The sequence below is a fragment of the Rana temporaria genome, chromosome 1 (assembly GCF_905171775.1).
Source record: "Rana temporaria chromosome 1, aRanTem1.1, whole genome shotgun sequence".
In the NCBI taxonomy this organism is placed as follows: domain Eukaryota; kingdom Metazoa; phylum Chordata; class Amphibia; order Anura; family Ranidae; genus Rana; species Rana temporaria.
This window is the reverse complement of record NC_053489.1, coordinates 148,285,029-148,304,694: the sequence shown is the minus strand read 5'-3', so window position 1 is coordinate 148,304,694 and position 19,666 is coordinate 148,285,029. Positions and strand designations below refer to the sequence as shown.

Genomic DNA, 19,666 nt, shown 5'->3' with positions numbered 1-19,666 from the left:
GCAGAGAAACACCCCCATAACAGTATAATACCACTTCTATGCTTTACTGTAGGAATGGTGCCATTTGGATGGTGAGCTGCATTGGATTTCCACCAGACATATTGTTTAGTGATGAGGCTAAATAATTGAATTTGAGTCTCATCTGACCACAACACCTTTTTCCATGTGGCTTCAGAATCTTCAAGGTGCGTTTTGGCAAAGCTCAGTCGTGACTGCATGTCCCCCGTCTAAGGGGTGGCTTTTTTCTTGCATCCCTCCCATACAAGCCACATTTGTGGAGAATTTGTGAAATTTTTGCCACATGTACACACTGACCACTTTGTGTCATAAATTCCTGCAACTGCTCCAGATTTGCTGTAGGCCTCTTGCTAGCCTCTCTGACCAGTTTCCTCCTGGCTCTTTCATCCAGTTTGGAGCATCACTGTGCTTCTAGGCATTAATAAAGCCTTTGCAATTTTTTTGTTTCCATCTTCTGAGTTGTGCCTGTCCACAACTTTATCCCAGAGATCCTGGTGACAGTGTTTTGCCACCCATAGTTGATTGTTTGCTTCAGTTGCACTACCAGGGAAAGAGGAAAGCTCTATTCATGCTGAGCTAATCAACATGACCACCGCGGATTAGTTGAAAATCAAATGGCTTTGTGTGCCATTGAAAAGGGGTGATACTTTTCCCAACTCAGCGATTGTTTTTGAATTAAAAAAAATATATAATTCTGACATGTTGGCGTTAGATCTTTCACTTGGATGTTACAGCTGAAAAAAAAAAAAACGGTCTGTGTTCAGGCTGCAAAGCAACAAAAATGTAACTTCACCTAAAAAGGAATGTTCTGCTTTTTCTCCTCTACTACTTTTGGGGCGATTTTTTTTTTCTTGGATCAGATAACCATTTCTGAGACCACCCAAGAAGTCCCCTCTACTCCTCGGAGGCTGAGAAAGCTACTCGCACATGCGCAGTGGAAAGCCAGCTGTGAAGCACCAGGAAGTCACAGCTGGCTTTCCACATCCAAGATGGTGGCCCGGGGGACCCAAAGACCGGTGAAGAACTGGCCTGGGTGAGAACAGCGCAGGATCCCTAAAATGGTAAAAATGAAAAGAACTCACCACGCCGGGTGTAACCGATACGCCCACTGTAACACACACGTAAGTGGCTAGCCCCGACTCACCAACGTGGTAAATTGTCAAAATAAGTAACAGCTGCACCTCACGTGGGCTCCAAGTAAAGTTTTTGGAATATAAAAATATCACCAGGGGTTCCTCTTTAACATCACTCATTAACAAATACTCCAACATCAAAGTTATTATTTTTTTTTTTTTTATGTTTTGTGGAATTACAACCCGGAATTAAAATATATTTTTTTTGGGGGGGGGGGGGTGTCCTTTATTCCATGTGATGTACACAACATGCTTATTACTATGAAGTTGCAAAAAAAAAAAAAAAAATACTCAGTACACACTGGCTGAATGTCAGAGATATCAGGCCGGTTCTATAAAAACTGTCCGACATTCAGGCCCATGTCCGTGTCAGCCGGTCCGACAGAAGCTGGCCGCTTGGCATGCTGGAAAACCAGTAGCCAACCGCCTCCCGATCAGGACTCTAAACCAATGGCTAAGAGCAATTGGCTGAGAAATCAATAAATATAAATTTAAAATATGTCCCTCCCAATGATAAGAGACATTATTCTGCCATCTGACACCGACAATGGATCACCATTTCTCCCACTGATACCACTAATGGGGCACTTTTCCTCCCCCTAATACCAGATGTTTACTCCCACTGATGCCAGGAAAATTTTCACTCCCACTGGCCAAAGTCCGGCCCTCCAAGAGTCTGAAGGACAATAAACCGGCCCTTTGTTTAGAATGTTTGGAGACCCCTGGCCTAGGTGATCTGAACAGACGTGAGAGCAGGTACCCGTCAAAAACAGCTCGCGGGAGGAACAGAGGAAATTCCACATTAAGGCCTCATGCCCACAGATTTTTTACAGCCGCTTTTAGTAGCATTCACAGCTTAAAAACGCCTCTCCATGTTGGCCTATGGCCTCATGCCCACCAAGATGCTTAGCTGTAAGTGTAAGTGTCATAGGCGTTTTTAAGCTCCAAAAAAAACCCAGGACCAGCGAGTTCTGAGGCTCCAGCTGTAAAAACACCAGATGCCGGTAAAGGTGTTAAACGCGATTTAACGAGGCTCACTGTATACACAGCGTTAAGCCTCGTCCAGCATTTCTGTCTCTATTTAAAATCAATGGTTCCCTATGGGAGCCCATTGATTTGAATAGATGTCCCAACAGAAGTCGGGTCAAGATGATCTGACTTGCAGTGCGACTTGTGTGCTGAGAATCTTGAAAGGGAACCCTGCCAAAACCAGACCGTTTGGTCTGGTATGGAACTCAAAGAGAACTCCAACGCCCCAAAAAATGGTGTGGGCCCCCCCCCCCCCCCCCCCGAGGATTTATACCCCCCCCCCCCGAGGATTTATACCAGACCCTAATCCGAGCACACAGCCCGGAAGGTCAGCAGGGGAGGGGCGAGCGAGCTCGGATAATACCAGGCCACATGCCCTCAACATGGGGGGGTTGGCCCATGTTGAGGAGGACAGGGGCCTCTTCCCGACATCCCTTGCCCGTTGGTTGTCGGGGTAGGCAGGGGTGACAAGACGATCTACCAGTGTAATGTGGGTGTAATGCTGGTCAACCATGTGCAATAACTTATGTTGGCATGGGGCGGGGCCATGCGATGATGTAATTTGGAGGCCATGCCCCCTGTGACGTCATTGCCCAGGGCATGATGGGGGTGATGACATCACAAGGAGCGTGGCCTGAAAACACTGTTAACGCTGGCGTTGGTACTAGCTTTTCAGCACATTTTTTTTTAAAACACCCTTGGGCATGAGGCCTAATACTGCATCATAAAATCCTCTTGCTCATACAACATGAGAATGCTGCACAGCTGAGTCTGTCAAAAGACCCGGGCCTCAAGATACAGATAGATAATGTACAGAAAGTAGATCTTCAATAAAAGTAGTTCAATACATCAAACACTTTAATAAAGGCCTATAACCAACCCAACGGTATGACCAAATAGCACTATAGGTATGTTAAGATTTGTACAATGATAGTTTTTGCCCAATAAAACTTGTAACTATAGATTTCATTTATCGGTATATGTTATATGCAACTTTAAATGAAACAGAAAGGTGTTACATGATGCTACAAATTTAGAAGCAGGTTCCATACACTTTCTGCAGCTGTCCTTTGGAAAGCATGGAAACAATTAGATAAACTGTGCAATCCATAAAGTAGTTAAGAGCAAAGAAAGGTTTCATTTGTGCTTTAGTTGGTTTAATAAAGGATTAGCTGCTTAATAAGCTATAAACAAAATCAGATATGTTACTGTAATAGTACCAGTTAAATTACAAGCGGACAAAGACCCTTGGTGTATATCCGTTTGGCCTTTGTTTATGTCATGAATTTAAGCCATTGCAGGTAATTACGAGATTGAATTTCTTCTTTTCTAAAGCGCAGTAAACCCACTGACTGCTTTCAGGACAGGCAGAGCAGATATTCTGAATCTTTTTGTACATATTCCGTGACAAGACGTTTAAAGGGGATCCTCCACCCCTGCTGTGGACCAAGTCATGTATTAATACTAAGGTGTGCATTATATTTATAAAGCGGTCAATGTGACATTTAAAAGAAGTATTTTTTTTTCTCCTATTCATACTTACCTCGGTGGATGGAGCATCAGACTGATGCTGTTTCTGTCCCCCGGCGTCTCTGCACTGAGGACCGAGCCACGAACCATCGCTGATGGTTTGGTTCTTACTCCTGCCCAAGCAAAGCGATGCCGACTGTCACTCAGCATCCCTTCTGCTCTACTTCTCTGTGCTTATTGGAGCAGTGGAGGGGCGGGGAGCGGCCGTCTTAGCGACCCGCTGAGACTGCTATCAATAAGGGCAGCAGGCGGATACCAACTTGTAAGTCGTGATGACGCGCAGCCCCAACTGATGGCAGTGACGTCAGCGGAGAGAGGACTTCAGATCATTCTCCGCTGAAAACGGGTCACAGGTGTGCAAAACTAATTGCACTCCTGTGACCCAAAGAAGCCCAGCCTAAAAAGCTCAGGCTGGACTTATCTTTTTAAAAAAAAATATGCAGGTGAACCTTTCTGGTGCATGTGTTTTGAACAACAAGAGAAATCTTTGTAGTCACAGACAGAGCATTCCCTGCTCAAAACTAACAAAGTTTCAGCTAAAGTCTGGCTTCAAACCTCTCACTAACAGTTGTACAAACCTAAAAGCGGGGGGGGAGGGGCTATACACTGTCACCAAAAAATCTTTACATAGGGGACTTTTTGTCCGCGATGTGATGAAAAAAAGTTACGTTAACCCCAAAAAAAAGAAGTACAAAAATGCGTAAAAAAAAATTAAAATAAAAAATAAAGTTATACCTACCCAAACGCATAAATCCCCCCTCAAAAAATATATATTCACATTCTCATGCACACAGGAGTCAGAACAATATTTCTAGCACCAGAGTTCAACCATAATGCTAAACTGATGACTATGGAAGATATAGGGTACTGAAGTTTGTCGCCATACCACAGGCACACACAAATTGAAAAGGTATGACGTGTTGGGTATTTTCTTGGTGCAACCTCATCTTTTTTTTTGTAAAATCTAAAAGTGTAATTTATTGCGTGTACTATTTTTTCTGAAATTTTGCATTTACTAGACCTTTGCAGCAAGAATAAGTGATATCAAAAATTGGACCCAACAGCTCTGGCAGCAAAAGGTTTAAAGTGGCGGAGCGCGATTACATTTTACTGTAAGTATACCCAATAGGGGAGAAACAACTAATCAATTTTGATAGCCAACATTTAATGCTCCTGAAGAAGCGTGACTGAACGCGCAACATTTCGAGCCAATTCTCTCTCTTGATAAATATCTTTTTACCGTTTTGCTGTCACCAAACCACACTCTTTGACTCTATTGACTACAATATAGAATAACGGCACTGTATCTTCCAAGTTTCCCTGTAGACTTATGGTTTTGTACAGTAGCGGTATTGTTGGTATTATGTATCTCTATCAAATGTGGGCTTTTAGAGAGTCTGAATTTTTATACGTCTAATTAATAAATACATTTTTCTATAAAAACTTGTGTTACTGTGCCTAAAAAGTCCAAGTCCCATTTTTCTATCTATAAACAAATCAATATAATTGATTATAATCAATGAGAAAATCGTTGTCAACTTTTTTCATTGTCAATAAGTTGGTCAGCCTGCATACAGAACACACTATTTGTTTACATATCAGGAAATACAGTGCAGCACACACACACGGCTATGTACACCTTCCATACATGTCAGTATACACAGTGCAGCACACATACGGCTCCCTACACCTTGCATACATGTCAGTATACACAGGGCAGCACACATACAGCTCCGTACAACATCCATAAATGTCAGTATACACAGTGCAGAACCCATACAGCTCAGTACAACACTCATACAGGTCAGTAAGTCCCTAAAAGTTTTTTAATGCCAGTGTGCGAGTAGCAATGTCTCATGGAATATTTAGTGCTGGGAAGGAAAAGGAAGCGATTTAAAGTGTTTCTAAAGACAGAAATTTTTCCTGGCTATAGGGATATAATACTAAAGGCTGAGGCCTTTTTGCATGGATATAATAATTTTAAATAAAAAGCACAATACGAGTAAATGTTTAATTCTACATGCAATTGTAATGCCTTAATATTACCTTCCAACTTCTCTGAGTTCAGGTGCTGCTGTTCCCCTCAGAGCCCTTAAAATGATTGTAAACATCAGATTTTTTAAATTAAATAATGGTTTTGCACAGAGCAGCCCCGATTCTCCACTTCTGGGGTCCCCCGCCGATGCTTCTGGCTCCTCCTGCCTTCAGAGTTCCCCTACAGCAAGCTGTAAAGTATAGTATAGAGTTCCCCTATAGCAAGGTAAAAAAACGTCTGCCTTTAGAATCACTTTAAACCCCTTTCTTCTCCTGCCCAGGACTACATGTACTGAGTTGTAGGTGTGCTGCACTGCGTTTCCTGATGTACCCTTACCCCTTTGTTTTTGCCTCTCTCACACTTCCTTACTTAAATCTGTGCTACTACTATACTGTAGAACGGTCAGCCATTGCTATACATTTTTTCACCTTATATTCTCCTGTGAAATCTCTAAATTATAGTGTTACCTTGTTAAACACAGAACTATAATGCCAAAACAATTCATAAACTACATCCTTCTTGCTTGACAAATGTCCAACACTTTGGGTGTCGTTCCCCTTGCACACTAGGTCTATCTGTATCAAGGTAACCAAATGAAAGACTTACGTGATTTCAGCATTTCTTTTGGTAATTTTCTGGTCGGCGACCACAAGGCAAGGATCGTCTTTTTCTTTATTAATGTTCTGTGCTAAATTAGCTACCAGTCACCAGTACCTAGGTCACAGAACCTGTTCACACTAGCAGGAACCCAACTTGCACCACCCATAATAGAAACAGATTTTTTGTTTGCTAAACAAAGAATAGAGAAACTTTGTTTGCTATTATAGGTGTTACATTTCAAAACTAATACCAGGCATGCAATTTCAAATAACATTTTACCAGCATTAAAAAAAAAAAAAAAAAAAAATATATATAACATACGTCACGCAATGCACCATTTAAAACTTTTCCATGCCCCCATTATATAACAAGCCATGAAAGCCTCTACAAACGTTTATTTTTTTTTGGGGGGGGGGGGGGGGTACATTTAGTTACATTCCTGCTTACAGTCATAAAAAAAAAAAAAAAGAGTGACCCAATAGGTCTTCAAAGTAATTGTAGTTTTGGCTCAAAGTGGTTACGTCACATGCCCCCCATTACTTGTATACGCTCTCTTATGAAGATCTAAAGTGCTGTGTGCATTTAAAAAAAATAATAATAATTTATTATAATCCGAAATACATTTTCTCACACCGCTGCTTTGTGTTCCCGTGATCCCCCTCTGTTCTCCTTTCCCGATCTAAGGAGAGCAGCAGAGGTTCCCCCTCGGATGTCAGTCGGCCAGCAGAGAGATCACATGACTGCAGATCGGCACTGTGGGAGGAGGAATTTAGGATTATACATTTTTATAATACACAAAATATTTTAGATCTTCCTAAAACAGAGGATACAAGTTTGTATTGCAATGGAAAAAGCAGCAGGAGGAGAGGGAAGGGAAGGGGAGCAGATCTCCCCTCAGACTGAGCTGACAGCCAAGCAGGGAGGGAGAGGTAGAACTGCAGGCTGACGGAGGTAAAAAAACCTGATGACAGTATCATGGATCATCAGCCATGTTAGCTGTGGACAGTTCACATAGGGGGGAGGGGGGGTGGTGCAGAAACAGGCAAGATCAACCAGGTATTTTAGAACACAGAAAGGGACAAATTACTGTAATAGTACTACACTGTTATTCATGCTTTAAAGAAACAGTTTTTTTTTCTTTTTTAGGAGTTATAACCACTTTAATAACTGCCAATGTTAAAAATGTTATGCTCACTTCTGGAATTCCCCCACTGCTCCATCTGTGACCCCCAATACAAAAAAACTGGGGCCTCCACTCATTGGGGAGCATGTACTTTCCCTTCACGATGAGTACGGTCATATGACAGAGGGAGTGACACTGCTATTCCCTCTGAGCCCAGAAATCAGATGACAATAGGTATACGGGTGGCAGTTGCAAAATGGGAGGAAGCAGTGCTGGGGCACTGGAGACACAAATATAAAGTGGCTGTGAGCTTTACACAAACACTGTCACTTTGCCCTGAATGAGCAAGATGAAAGGGTCTCCTAAAAGAATAAAATTAAACTCTAAAGCCTGGTACAAACAGACCGACATCTGTCAGACAAGGCTGCTGTACACACTGGACGCAGGTCGGCCGGTTTCTGTTAAACTTCCCACTAATCAAAGAGGTGTGATTACTGTGTGTCTAAAACCCCTCAGCACCAATCAGTTTCGTTTTCCAAACCATCACTGCCCTGTATTGGCTCTATGGCTCTGTACATCACAGAAGCAGGAAACCACATGCAAAAATGAAACTAGAAACTGCAGGTACATTATATGATTGATTTATCTATTTTTAATCGTTTTTAAAAGGAATCAGTTAACCATTATGTCTCTTCCCTTTAAACAGTCATTTCAGCAAAAAAAATGTTTTTCCTTTACAACTCCTTTAAGCAAAAACAAGAATATGCAATATATTATTATTTTAATTAAATAAAAGAATTTGAGTAGTTCTTCAACTATGTGTAATTAACCTATCAACCTAAAATCGGTTATGAAAACGCTGTTTTTCTAATAGACGGTTCACACTGGGGCGACCTGGGTTTCGACTTCAAGTCGCCCCAAGTCGTGCAGTCGAGAAATGTAAGTGAATGAGAGCTGTCTTAAAGCGGTTCTCCACCCTAAAGTGGAGTCCCGCTGATCGGAACCCTCCCCCCCTCCGGTGTCACATTTGACACCTTTCAGGGGGGAGGGGGGTGCAGATACCTGTCTAAAGACAGGTATTTGCACCCACATCCGGCCCGGCATTCAAAAGACGGGCATTCCGTCACATCCCGTCGCCCCCCCGTTGTGTGCTGGGAACACTCGGCTCCCAGCACACAGCGGGAGCCAATCCGCGGGCGCGGCGCGACTCGCGCATGCGCCGTAGGGAACCGGGCAGTGAAGCTGCAGCGCTTCACTTCCTGGTTCCCTCAGCGTGGATGGCGGGGGGAGCAGCAGAGAGACGAGCGATCGCTCGTCATCTGCTGCGATCGGCGCTGGACTCCAGGACAGGCAAGTGTCCTAATATTAAAAGTCAGCAGCTGCAGTATTTGTAGCTGCTGGCTTTTAATATTTTTTTCCCATGGCACATCCGCTTTAATGTACACTACTGAAGTCGCCCCAAGTCGTGCAGTCGAGAAATGTAAGTGAACGTAAGTGAATGAGAGCCATCTTAATGTACACTACTGAAGTCGCTCCGACTTCAGAAAAGGTTCCTGTACTACTTCAATCCGCCTTGTAGGCAACTTGTACCCATTGATTTCAATGGAAGTTGCCTCAGAAGTCTGATCCCTGTCTTAACTGAAGCAACAATACAGGAAGATAACATGCATTTCTCAGGAAAACCCCTCTCTCCCACAGAGCGGATTGTTGTTTGATTGGCCACTGGAAAGCCTCCTGTCCTGGAGGCGACTTGAAGTTGCCTGATGATTCAAACTCAAGTCGTTTCCAAGTTGCCTCCCAAAGTCGTGCTAGAAGTTGTGTTGCCCCTGTGTGAATGGGCTCTAACCCGACAGCTTATTACTCTAAATAGGAAATCTTCATTTTGTTAGCAATTATTAAAGATTCTAACTACCAGCAAGAATAAGTCCTTACATTTAAAGAGCAGCTGTCATTTCAGATCCATCATGGCAGCATCTGTTAGCGGGCATCCACTGACCTGCTGCTGCCACGTCCCTCACCTTGTTGTGTCACTGCTGCATCACCAGCCGTCCCATTAAAGTGAAAGAGATGGTCGGGGAGTCAACAGCGGGTCAGAGGAGAAGCCACTCCGGGACAGAGATGACAGTTGCTCTTTAAAAATTATGATCAAAATCAAGCCTTTTTACTAGTGCATGGGTGCTCAACCTGTGGCTCTCCAGCTGTTGCGGAACTACAATTCCCATGAGGCATTGCAAGCCGCTGACAGGTACAAGCATGTCTCCCAAAGGCTGAGGCATTATGGGAATTGTAGTTTTGCAACAGCTGGAGAGCCACAGGTTGAGCACCCATGAACTAGTGCTTTAAATCATGATTTCATTCAGCCCTGGTTCACATTGATGCAATTTGGAATGCGTTTTGACATGTTAAATCGCATGACAAATTGTCGGAAATGGCCTGCAATGAAACTGTCTGAATCGGTGTGACGCTGAATTTTTGAGGCGCCACACCAATTCTCAAAAGTAGTTTCTGTACTACGTTTGGCGATTTCCATAGACATCTGTGCAGGAAATCGCACAGATGTCTCCGAAATTTTAGGACTGACATGCGGGAATTAAATTGTGCAAGTTCAGCTGAACTCACACAATTAAAATCCCGCAGCAGTGTGAACCAGGGCTAAATTGTGATTTAAAGCGACTTTATTTAAATAAAATCCACCCTGTTAAAAAGGTAGTTGAAAAACAGTCACACGCACCAGTAGTGTTGGGTAAATTTTTGCTTCGAAACACACCCAATGTCTCTTCCGAGTATATACAGCCCACAGGAAAGGTAAATATATTTTACTCACAATAAGCTTTGATGTGACTCAAGCTGGCAGATGCTTATTCTTCCATACCTTTGTTATTGTATTTAATATACAGATTGGCTGCTATGACCTCTCCTAATTACGTAAAAGCTGTTGAGATAACAAGTCAGCTACGTAGGCAGTACTTTGTTTTCAATGTATTGGCTGACTTATAGAAGTGCATTATGAAGAACAATTGTAATCACAACCATTTTGTTGCCCTGCAAAGAAGGAAGCAGTGCCCGCATATGTAAATATGGCTAAGCCTACATACATATACTGTATAATAAATTTAGTATACAACGCTTTTTTAAAACATGAATACTGATTGAGAAGCTTCATTTAATCAAGTGATGTCTTCCAAACATGGAATATAACATTTAATTCACTTTGAGGTGAAAAGGCTGTAACAATGTTTTGGGTGAGTGGGTTAGGATTTGTTGCCTTCAGTATCCCTACTGATGAGATTTTCTAGCACTTTTTTTATGGTCACCTGACAAAGTAAAGGGAAAACCCTCTAAAGCTTGGTACACACTAGCAGTTTTTTCGTTCTGCACTGATGTGTTTTGGGGGGGGGGGGGGCACCAGTTGATCGACAGAACTTTTTCGGTCATGCCCCTTCGACAGAAGCCGGACGTTTGGTCAGCTTCTGTCGGACTGGCTGCCATACACACGGGCCAAATATTTGCTGGTTTCTCTTGAACTGGCCGAAAATGCCCTATAATTGGCCCATGTGTACTGGGCTTAAAGCAGCCCATAGATTATTAGATTGAATTTCTTTACACCACCAATTATCATGGGTACAATCAACCTGCCCATAGAAGGATCAAATCTCAACTGATTCCTGCTGAACTGGATGGATCTCGAGCCATGTACCCAGGCTCTGTTTACACCCATGCAGGTGTGACAGTGCGCACACGTTTTGGGGCTTTGAGTTTAGGGCAGCTCATTCGTATGAAAGGGCTGCCCTACGTGTGAAAAGGCTACCAATGATATGCAAATCCAAAATGTATAGTACTTTGTTGCTATGCGTTTTGGACTTCATATCCACACACATTAGCAAGGCACATTGGGTGCCATTGAAAAGAATGGTACTGGCCAATGGTCATTGGCTATTAAGAATTAATGGCATCACCACGCTCCTGCAATAGGGGTGCGCTTTCTTTGCGTGTTCTGGAAATGTACACAATTTTGCGTGTGCTCCTGCATGGCATGTGAACCTAGGCTACAAAATGGACAGAAACAGCAAGCACTTTTTAAAGTACATGAAGCACAAGATTTTGTCACTGTCCCTGCTGGAAAGATAATAACCAGAACAAAGAGAGAACTTGACAAGGGGACACAGAGAGCAATGACAACGTAACAGAGGTTCAAACCCTTCCTCCCTCTATCAAAGGCTACAAACAGTGGTGCCACTTTACAGTAAGGCTGCTTTCCCACCGAGGCGGCGGGCCAGTTGGGCGGTAAAGCGGCGCTAGATTTAGCGGTGCTTTACTGCTGTTTAAACAGCGCTTTTCAGCTGCTAGTGATTGCGCTTTGAACCCCCAAGAAGGGGTTAAAAGCGCCCGTGTTGTGTCGCTTTCAAATTGCTTTTCTGATGCTTTGGCAGCGCTGCCCATTCATTCCAATGGGCAGGGGGTGGTGTAGGAGAGGTGTACACAATGCCCCAAAGATGCTGCTTGCAGGACTTTTTTTCCCTGTCCAAGCACTCAGGCTGTCACGCTGGAGAGACAGAGTTCAGGCACTTTACAGGCGCTATTTTTAGAGCTAAAATGCCTGAAAAGCGTCCCAGTGTGAAAGTAGCCTAAAAAAATATAACACTGTTGTTAGTAAATCGGTCTCGTTATGATAATTTAAATGACCAGAAACAAAAAAACATGTTGTGCCCGTTATAAAAACACTGGAATTAAGAGCTTTGTGTGACCACAAATCTTTATGACCTTTTTGGTTCTTCTCTGTTTACTGGTAAATATGTACTACCGACCCTTTGTGTTTGGAAAACAAACAGACGTTCTTCTAAATATTCCATCAGGGCCGTCATCTCCATTTGTAGCAACCTTTTGACCTTGTTCTCTCCTGTACAATTTTAAATGGTACAGCTCCAGAGTTCCTTTTAAAAGGAAAATGTACAGTCTATTTTTAGTACCGCCTCACCTGTTAAAGGTAACGGATTCCAGTCATCAGTTATTTTTAAACACACATGCAAAACAGTTTGGTTTAAAAGGGGTTGTAAAGGTTCGTCTTTTAATTTATAAATTGGTTCCTTTAAGCTAGTGCATTGTTGGTTCACTTACCTTTTCCTTCGATTTCCCTTCTAAATATTTGTTTTTCTTTGTTTGAATTTTTCACTTCCTGTTTCTCCTCAGTAAGCTTTCCACCATCATCCAAGCGGTGGAAAGTCATTTAGAGCAGCTTACTGAACAGCTTAGTGAGGAGGAATTAAGTGAAAAATTCAGACAAAGAAAATAAAGAAAAAAAAAACATTTAGAAGGGAAATCGAAGGAAAAGGTAAGTGAACCAACAATGCACTAGCTTGAAGGAACCTATTTAGAAAATATAAAGAAAAAACAAGATGCGCTACACATAAAAATGTAAACATGTGTCCAAAAACAAATGAAATAAATCATCCGTGAATAATATGGGGAATATGAATAAACAGCAAATTATCAGAAAAAAGTCCTTAATGGAAACAAAAAAAGTCCTTTCACCAGTGAGTATGAAAAGAAAAGTCCATATTGGTAAGTGACAATCCAAAAAGAAGAGACCTCCACCAAACGAGTATTGAATCTGCTTACCAGATTCCCGGTGGTCTCTTAATTAAAAGAAGACCCCAGGTAGCATGAAGATTTTAAACTCTGCAGAGTCAAGGCTTGTAGGACAATCAGGACAACGATCTCGGTTGCACTCCCGTGTTAGAGGATACAGTGACCATACCACATAGAAAACATAGGAGGCCACAATAGTGTAAATCCGTAAAAAATTAATTTATTTAAAAACTTATAACAAAAACACACTTACAATTTAGCAGTGTTTGACAGGCTTATCAAGTTAAGGCTCCGGCCGGAAGCAGACCAAACAGCCCATCAATGGTGTGGAAAAATGCAGTCAACGGGGGGTGATACCGATGTAGATGCACGTTCCGCCCGACCTGGTTTCGCGACAAATCGCTTCCTCTGGGGCACAGGCAACACACCGAATCACCCCCCTTAAAATAGCAAAAAACGCCAGTGTGGGAGGAGCTGACGTCACCAGCCGCGCCTGCGTATGACTGGATGACCCAAGCCTCATTCTGGGACAAACCAGTACTAGGGCGCATGCGCTGGCGGGACGTATGTCAAAAAAACGCTTGTAATGGCGTTAATAGGCTCCTATAATGCACACATCGCGGCGTATATACAAAATAGAATCCCGCAGCGTGACAACAAACAGCTGCGGGAAACATAATCTAAAAAATCATCATTGGGACGCAGGGATCATATCCGCGTCACGTGGTCACTCGCGACCACGTGACACGTCGGCGGCGTGATGACGTGACTGACGGAGGAGCCCTACGTGCCAATGCAAATTAAAAACAAACACTCTGCATGGAGACTGCCAGTCAAGCCTCGTTTTGGTGAAAACCAAGGGAGCTGATCAGCTGGTCATATCACAACCAATCAAGCAGCTCCGTTGGAAAAAGGCTAGACAAACGCTCCAGAGACCGGATACAACAGGAGAACTAAAAGCTACAGCATGAACTAGTAGCTGTGTTCGTCCACTGTAACCGGCATGAGTATACTTGTTAAAAGAATGAGATAAAATAAAGTCAAATAAAACGACAGGGTCAGCATGACAATACACTAAAAAATACAATTTAAAAATGACAATAACCCCCAAATAAATTGGAACCTGAAAAAAGTATATAAAGGCTGCGTCCCAATATAGATGTTTAGACTGGGAAACAAGTCTTGATCACAGCATATTGGTGACTAACATATTGTAATTAAACAGCAGTGAGGGCCCTATTGATGAAGACATTCAAGTGTACAGAACCACGTGTTAGAAAGGGCAAACAACTCCATGGTACAAACCATAATAACCTTATTAAGGACATTATTCAGACACTATTCGAAGGAACCATATACATTTAAATAATACATGATGTCATGATAAGAACAAAAAAGACACATGGTGGCATAATATGAACTAGGTGAATGAATCTAAGAGTTATTTATAAAGGCATTAATATCTGTGTCGATATTCAGCCCAAATGGCGTATAGGTTTTAACCCTATGGATCCACGCCATTTCCTGCCTAGATATTTCACGTACAAGGTTGCTACCCCTCCAGTGCGGGCGGTATTTATCAATCCCGACAAACAACGTATTAGAGGGATCTCTATTATGTTTTAAATCAAAATGTCTGGAGACGGAGTGTTTATCGAATCCTGCCCTAATTTTAGCAATATGCTCGTTTAGCCTAACTGACAAGGCTCTCTTCCACGGATGTGGACGAGAATCCCAACCAATCAGAGGGTTCCGCCTCCTAATATGGGCTTTCCTGGTTCTAATTATGGGTATCAACAGGATTTTGGTCAAGGTGGTTATGGTTTCAATGTTCCAACACAAAACCGCTTTCTGCCCTTATCCGATTTTGATAACATCAATGGCTATACACCTGGTAGGGAGGGTGTTTAGGGGTGCGTCTACCATTGGGAGCCGTATTGCCCCCAGTGTACATGACCCCCCTAGGGCTACTAGGACATTCCTTGAGAACCTAACGGGGTATTTTAGGTGCAAACGATGCCAAGTCTGCTCTCTAAATAGTTGCAAAAATAGAAAGATTTGCTCCTTTCAATCCACAGCAACCAATAAAACTTTTGAGGTCGAACCGTTTATAACCTGTTCGACTAAGGGGGTGATATACCTCATCCAGTGTCCCTGCGGCTTGCAATACATTGGCCGCACCAAGAGAGCCTTGTCAGTTAGGCTAAACGAGCATATTGCTAAAATTAGGGCAGGATTCGATAAACACTCCGTCTCCAGACATTTTGATTTAAAACATAATCGAGATCCCTCTAATACGTTGTTTGTCGGGATTGATAAATACCGCCCGCACTGGAGGGGTAGCAACCTTGTACGTGAAATATCTAGGCAGGAAATGGCGTGGATCCATAGGGTTAAAACCTATACGCCATTTGGGCTGAATATCGACACAGAAATTAATGCCTTTATAAATAACTCTTAGATTCATTCACCTAGTTCATATTATGCCACCATGCGTCTTTTTTGTTCTTATCATGACATCATGTATTATTTAAATGTATATGGTTCCTTCGAATAGTGTCTGAATAATGTCCTTAATAAGGTTATTATGGTTTGTACCATGGAGTTGTTTGCCCTTTCTAACACGTGGTTCTGTACACTTGAATGTCTTCATCAATAGGGCCCTCACTGCTGTTTAATTACAATATGTTAGTCACCAATATGCTGTGATCAAGACTTGTTTCCCAGTCTAAACATCTATATTGGGACGCAGCCTTTATATACTTTTTTCAGGTTCCAATTTATTTGGGGGTTATTGTCATTTTTAAATTGTATTTTTTAGTGTATTGTCATGCTGACCCTGTCGTTTTATTTGACTTTATTTTATCTCATTCTTTTAACAAGTATACTCATGCCGGTTACAGTGGACGAACACAGCTACTAGTTCATGCTGTAGCTTTTAGTTCTCCTGTTGTATCCGGTCTCTGGAGCGTTTGTCTAGCCTTTTTCCAACGGAGCTGCTTGATTGGTTGTGATATGACCAGCTGATCAGCTCCCTTGGTTTTCACCAAAACGAGGCTTGACTGGCAGTCTCCATGCAGAGTGTTTGTTTTTAATTTGCATTGGCACGTAGGGCTCCTCCGTCAGTCACGTCATCACGCCGCCGACGTGTCACGTGGTCGCGAGTGACCACGTGACGCGGATATGATCCCTGCGTCCCAATGATGATTTTTTAGATTATGTTTCCCGCAGCTGTTTGTTGTCACGCTGCGGGATTCTATTTTGTATATACGCCGCGATGTGTGCATTATAGGAGCCTATTAACGCCATTACAAGCGTTTTTTGACATACGTCCCGCCAGCGCATGCGCACTAGTACTGGTTTGTCCCAGAATGAGGCTTGGGTCATCCAGTCATACGCAGGCGCGGCTGGTGACGTCAGCTCCTCCCACACTGGCGTTTTTTGCTATTTTAAGGGGGGTGATTCGGTGTGTTGCCTGTGCCCCAGAGGAAGCGATTTGTCGCGAAACCAGGTCGGGCGGAACGTGCATCTACATCGGTATCACCCCCCGTTGACTGCATTTTTCCACACCATTGATGGGCTGTTTGGTCTGCTTCCGGCCGGAGCCTTAACTTGATAAGCCTGTCAAACACTGCTAAATTGTAAGTGTGTTTTTGTTATAAGTTTTTAAATAAATTAATTTTTTACGGATTTACACTATTGTGGCCTCCTATGTTTTCTATGTGGTATGGTCACTGTATCCTCTAACACGGGAGTGCAACCGAGATCGTTGTCCTGATTGTCCTACAAGCCTTGACTCTGCAGAGTTTAAAATCTTCATGCTACCTGGGGTCTTCTTTTAATTAAGAGACCACCGGGAATCTGGTAAGCAGATTCAATACTCGTTTGGTGGAGGTCTCTTCTTTTTGGATTGTCACTTACCAATATGGACTTTTCTTTTCATACTCACTGGTGAAAGGACTTTTTTTGTTTCCATTAAGGACTTTTTTCTGATAATTTGCTGTTTATTCATATTCCCCATATTATTCACGGATGATTTATTTCATTTGTTTTTGGACACATGTTTTCATTTTTATGTGTAGCGCATCTTGTTTTTTCTTTATGTTTTCACTGTTTGTATATATCCAGTAAGGTGCAGCTTCACTTTATCACATTTGATTGTCACATAGTAGTATTTACTTTTTACCACTTAATATATTAGCGCGGTTGCTTCCCCATTTTTTCCTATTTAGAAAATAAAAAACAAACCCCTTTAGAGCCGGTTCACACTGGGGCGATCCGACTTCCAGCGCGACTTCCAGAGGCGATTCCGACACGACTTGAATGTGAACCACAGGGCGATCTGGGGCGATCTGGGGCGATTTATAAATCGCCTCCAGGACAGGGAATGTCAGAAATGGCCAATCAGAGCTACTAAGCTCTTCTGACATCATTCTTCCTGTTTGATTTCTTCTTCCCTGTTTTCCTGTGTCTAAAATGCTCTCTGTGCGTTACAATAGATCAGGGATCTATTGTTGTTGGGGGATATGTTGTTCCTGCCAGGGATCTAGTTTTGTCAAAGATCTATTGTTGTCCTCATGTGAATTTGTGTTCCGATCAGGGATCTAGTGTTGTCAAGGATCTATTGTTGTTCTCATGTGAACTTGTGTTCCGATCAGGGATCTATTGTTGTTGAGGGATCTGTTGTTCCTGCCAGGGATCTAGTGTTGTCAAGGATCTATTGTTGTTCTCATGTGAACTTGTGTTCCGATCAGGGATCTATTGTTGTTGGGGATCTGTTGTTCCTGCCAGGGATCTAGTTTTGTCAAAGATCTATTGTTGTTCTCATGTGAACTTGTGTTCCGATCAGGGATCTAGTGTTGTCAAGGATCTATTGTTGTTCTCATGTGAACCTGTGTTCCGATCAGGGATCTATTGTTGAGGGATCTGTTGTTCCTGCCAGGGATCTAGTGTTGTCAAGGATCTATTGTTGTTCTCATGTGAACTTGTGTTCCGATCAGGGATCTATTGTTGTTGAGGGATCTGTTCCTGCCAGGGATCTAGTTTTGTCAAGGATCTATTGTTGTTCTCATGTGAACTTGTGTTCCTTTCAGGGATCTATTGTTGTTGGGGATCTGTTGTTCCTGCCAGGGATCTAGTTTTGTCAAGGATCTATTGTTGTTCTCATGTGAACTTGTGCTCCTTTCAGGGATCTATTGTTGTTGGGGATCTGTTGTTCCTGCCAGGGATCTAGTTTTGTCAAGGATCTATTGTTGTTCTCATGTGAACTTGTGTTCCTTTCAGGGATCTATTGTTGTTGGGGGATCTTTTGTTCATGCTATTGAGCTAATGTTGTCAATGATCTATTGTTGTTCTCATGTGAACTAGTGTTCCGATCAGGGATCTATTGTTGTTGGGAGATCTGTTGTTCCTGCCAGGGATCTAGTTTTGTCAAGGATCTATTGTTGTTCTCATGTGAACTTGTGCTCCTTTCAGGGATCTATTGTTGTTGGGGATCTGTTGTTCCTGCCAGGGATCTAGTTTTGTCAAGGATCTATTGTTGTTCTCATGTGAACTTGTGTTCCTTTCAGGGATCTATTGTTGTTGGGGGATCTTTTGTTCATGCTATTGAGCTAATGTTGTCAATGATCTATTGTTGTTCTCATGTGAACTAGTGTTCCGATCAGGGATCTATTGTTGTTGGGAGATCTGTTGTTCCTGCCAGGGATCTAGTTTTGTCAAGGATCTATTGTTGTTCTCATGTGAACTAGTGTTCCGATCAGGGATCTGTTGTTCCTGCCAGGGATCTAGTGTTGTCAAGGATCTATTGTTGTTCTCATGTGAACTTGTGTTTCGATCAGGGATCTATTGTTGTTGGGGGATCTATTGTTCATGCTATTGAGCTAATGTTGTCAATGATCTATTGTTGTTCTCATGTGAACTAGTGTTCCGATCAGGGATCTATTGTTGTTGGGGGATCTGTTGTTCCTGCCAGGGATCTAGTGTTGTCAAGGATCTATTGTTGTTCTCATGTGAACTTGTGTTTCGATCAGGGATCTATTGTTGTTGGGGGATCTATTGTTCATGCTATTGAGCTAATGTTGTCAATGATCTATTGTTGTTCTCATGTGAACTAGTGTTCCGATCAGGGATCTATTGTTGTTGGGGGATCTGTTGTTCCTGCCAGGGATCTAGTTTTGTCAAAGATCTATTGTTGTTCTCATGTGAACTTGTGTTCCGATCAGGGATCTATTGTTGTTGAGGGATATGTTGTTCCTGCCAGGGATCTAGTTTTGTCAAGGATCTATTGTTGTTCTCATGTGAACTTGTGTTCCTTTCAGGGATCTATTGTTGTTGGGGGATCTTTTGTTCATGCTATTGAGCTAATGTTGTCAATGATCTATTGTTGTTCTCATGTGAACTAGTGTTCCGATCAGGGATCTATTGTTGTTGGGGGATCTGTTGTTCCTGCCAGGGATCTAGTTTTGTCAAGGATCTATTGTTGTTCTCATGTGAACTTGTTTTCCGATCAGTGATCTATTGTTTTTGGGGGACCTAATTGTTCCTGCCAGGAATCTAGTGTTGTCAAGGATCTATTGTTGTTATCATGTGGACTAGTGTTCCGATCAGGGA

General features: G+C 42.5%; 1 protein-coding gene across 2 annotated transcripts in view; it reads right to left on the bottom strand.

Moving 5' to 3' along the window:
• Positions 1-19,666, bottom strand: part of TNFAIP8 (TNF alpha induced protein 8) — a 141,197-nt gene that overhangs the window by 60,046 nt on the left and 61,485 nt on the right. Inside the window, exon 1 of one of the 2 annotated variants that reach the window (XM_040344014.1) lies at positions 6,352-6,477. The exons of the other annotated variant lie outside the window; for it this stretch is intronic. Coding sequence (XP_040199948.1) covers positions 6,352-6,364 — 13 coding nt within the window. The 5' untranslated portion in view covers positions 6,365-6,477. Of the gene's footprint in view, positions 1-6,351; positions 6,478-19,666 lie in introns of those variants that run through there. 2 annotated transcript variants of the gene reach the window in all.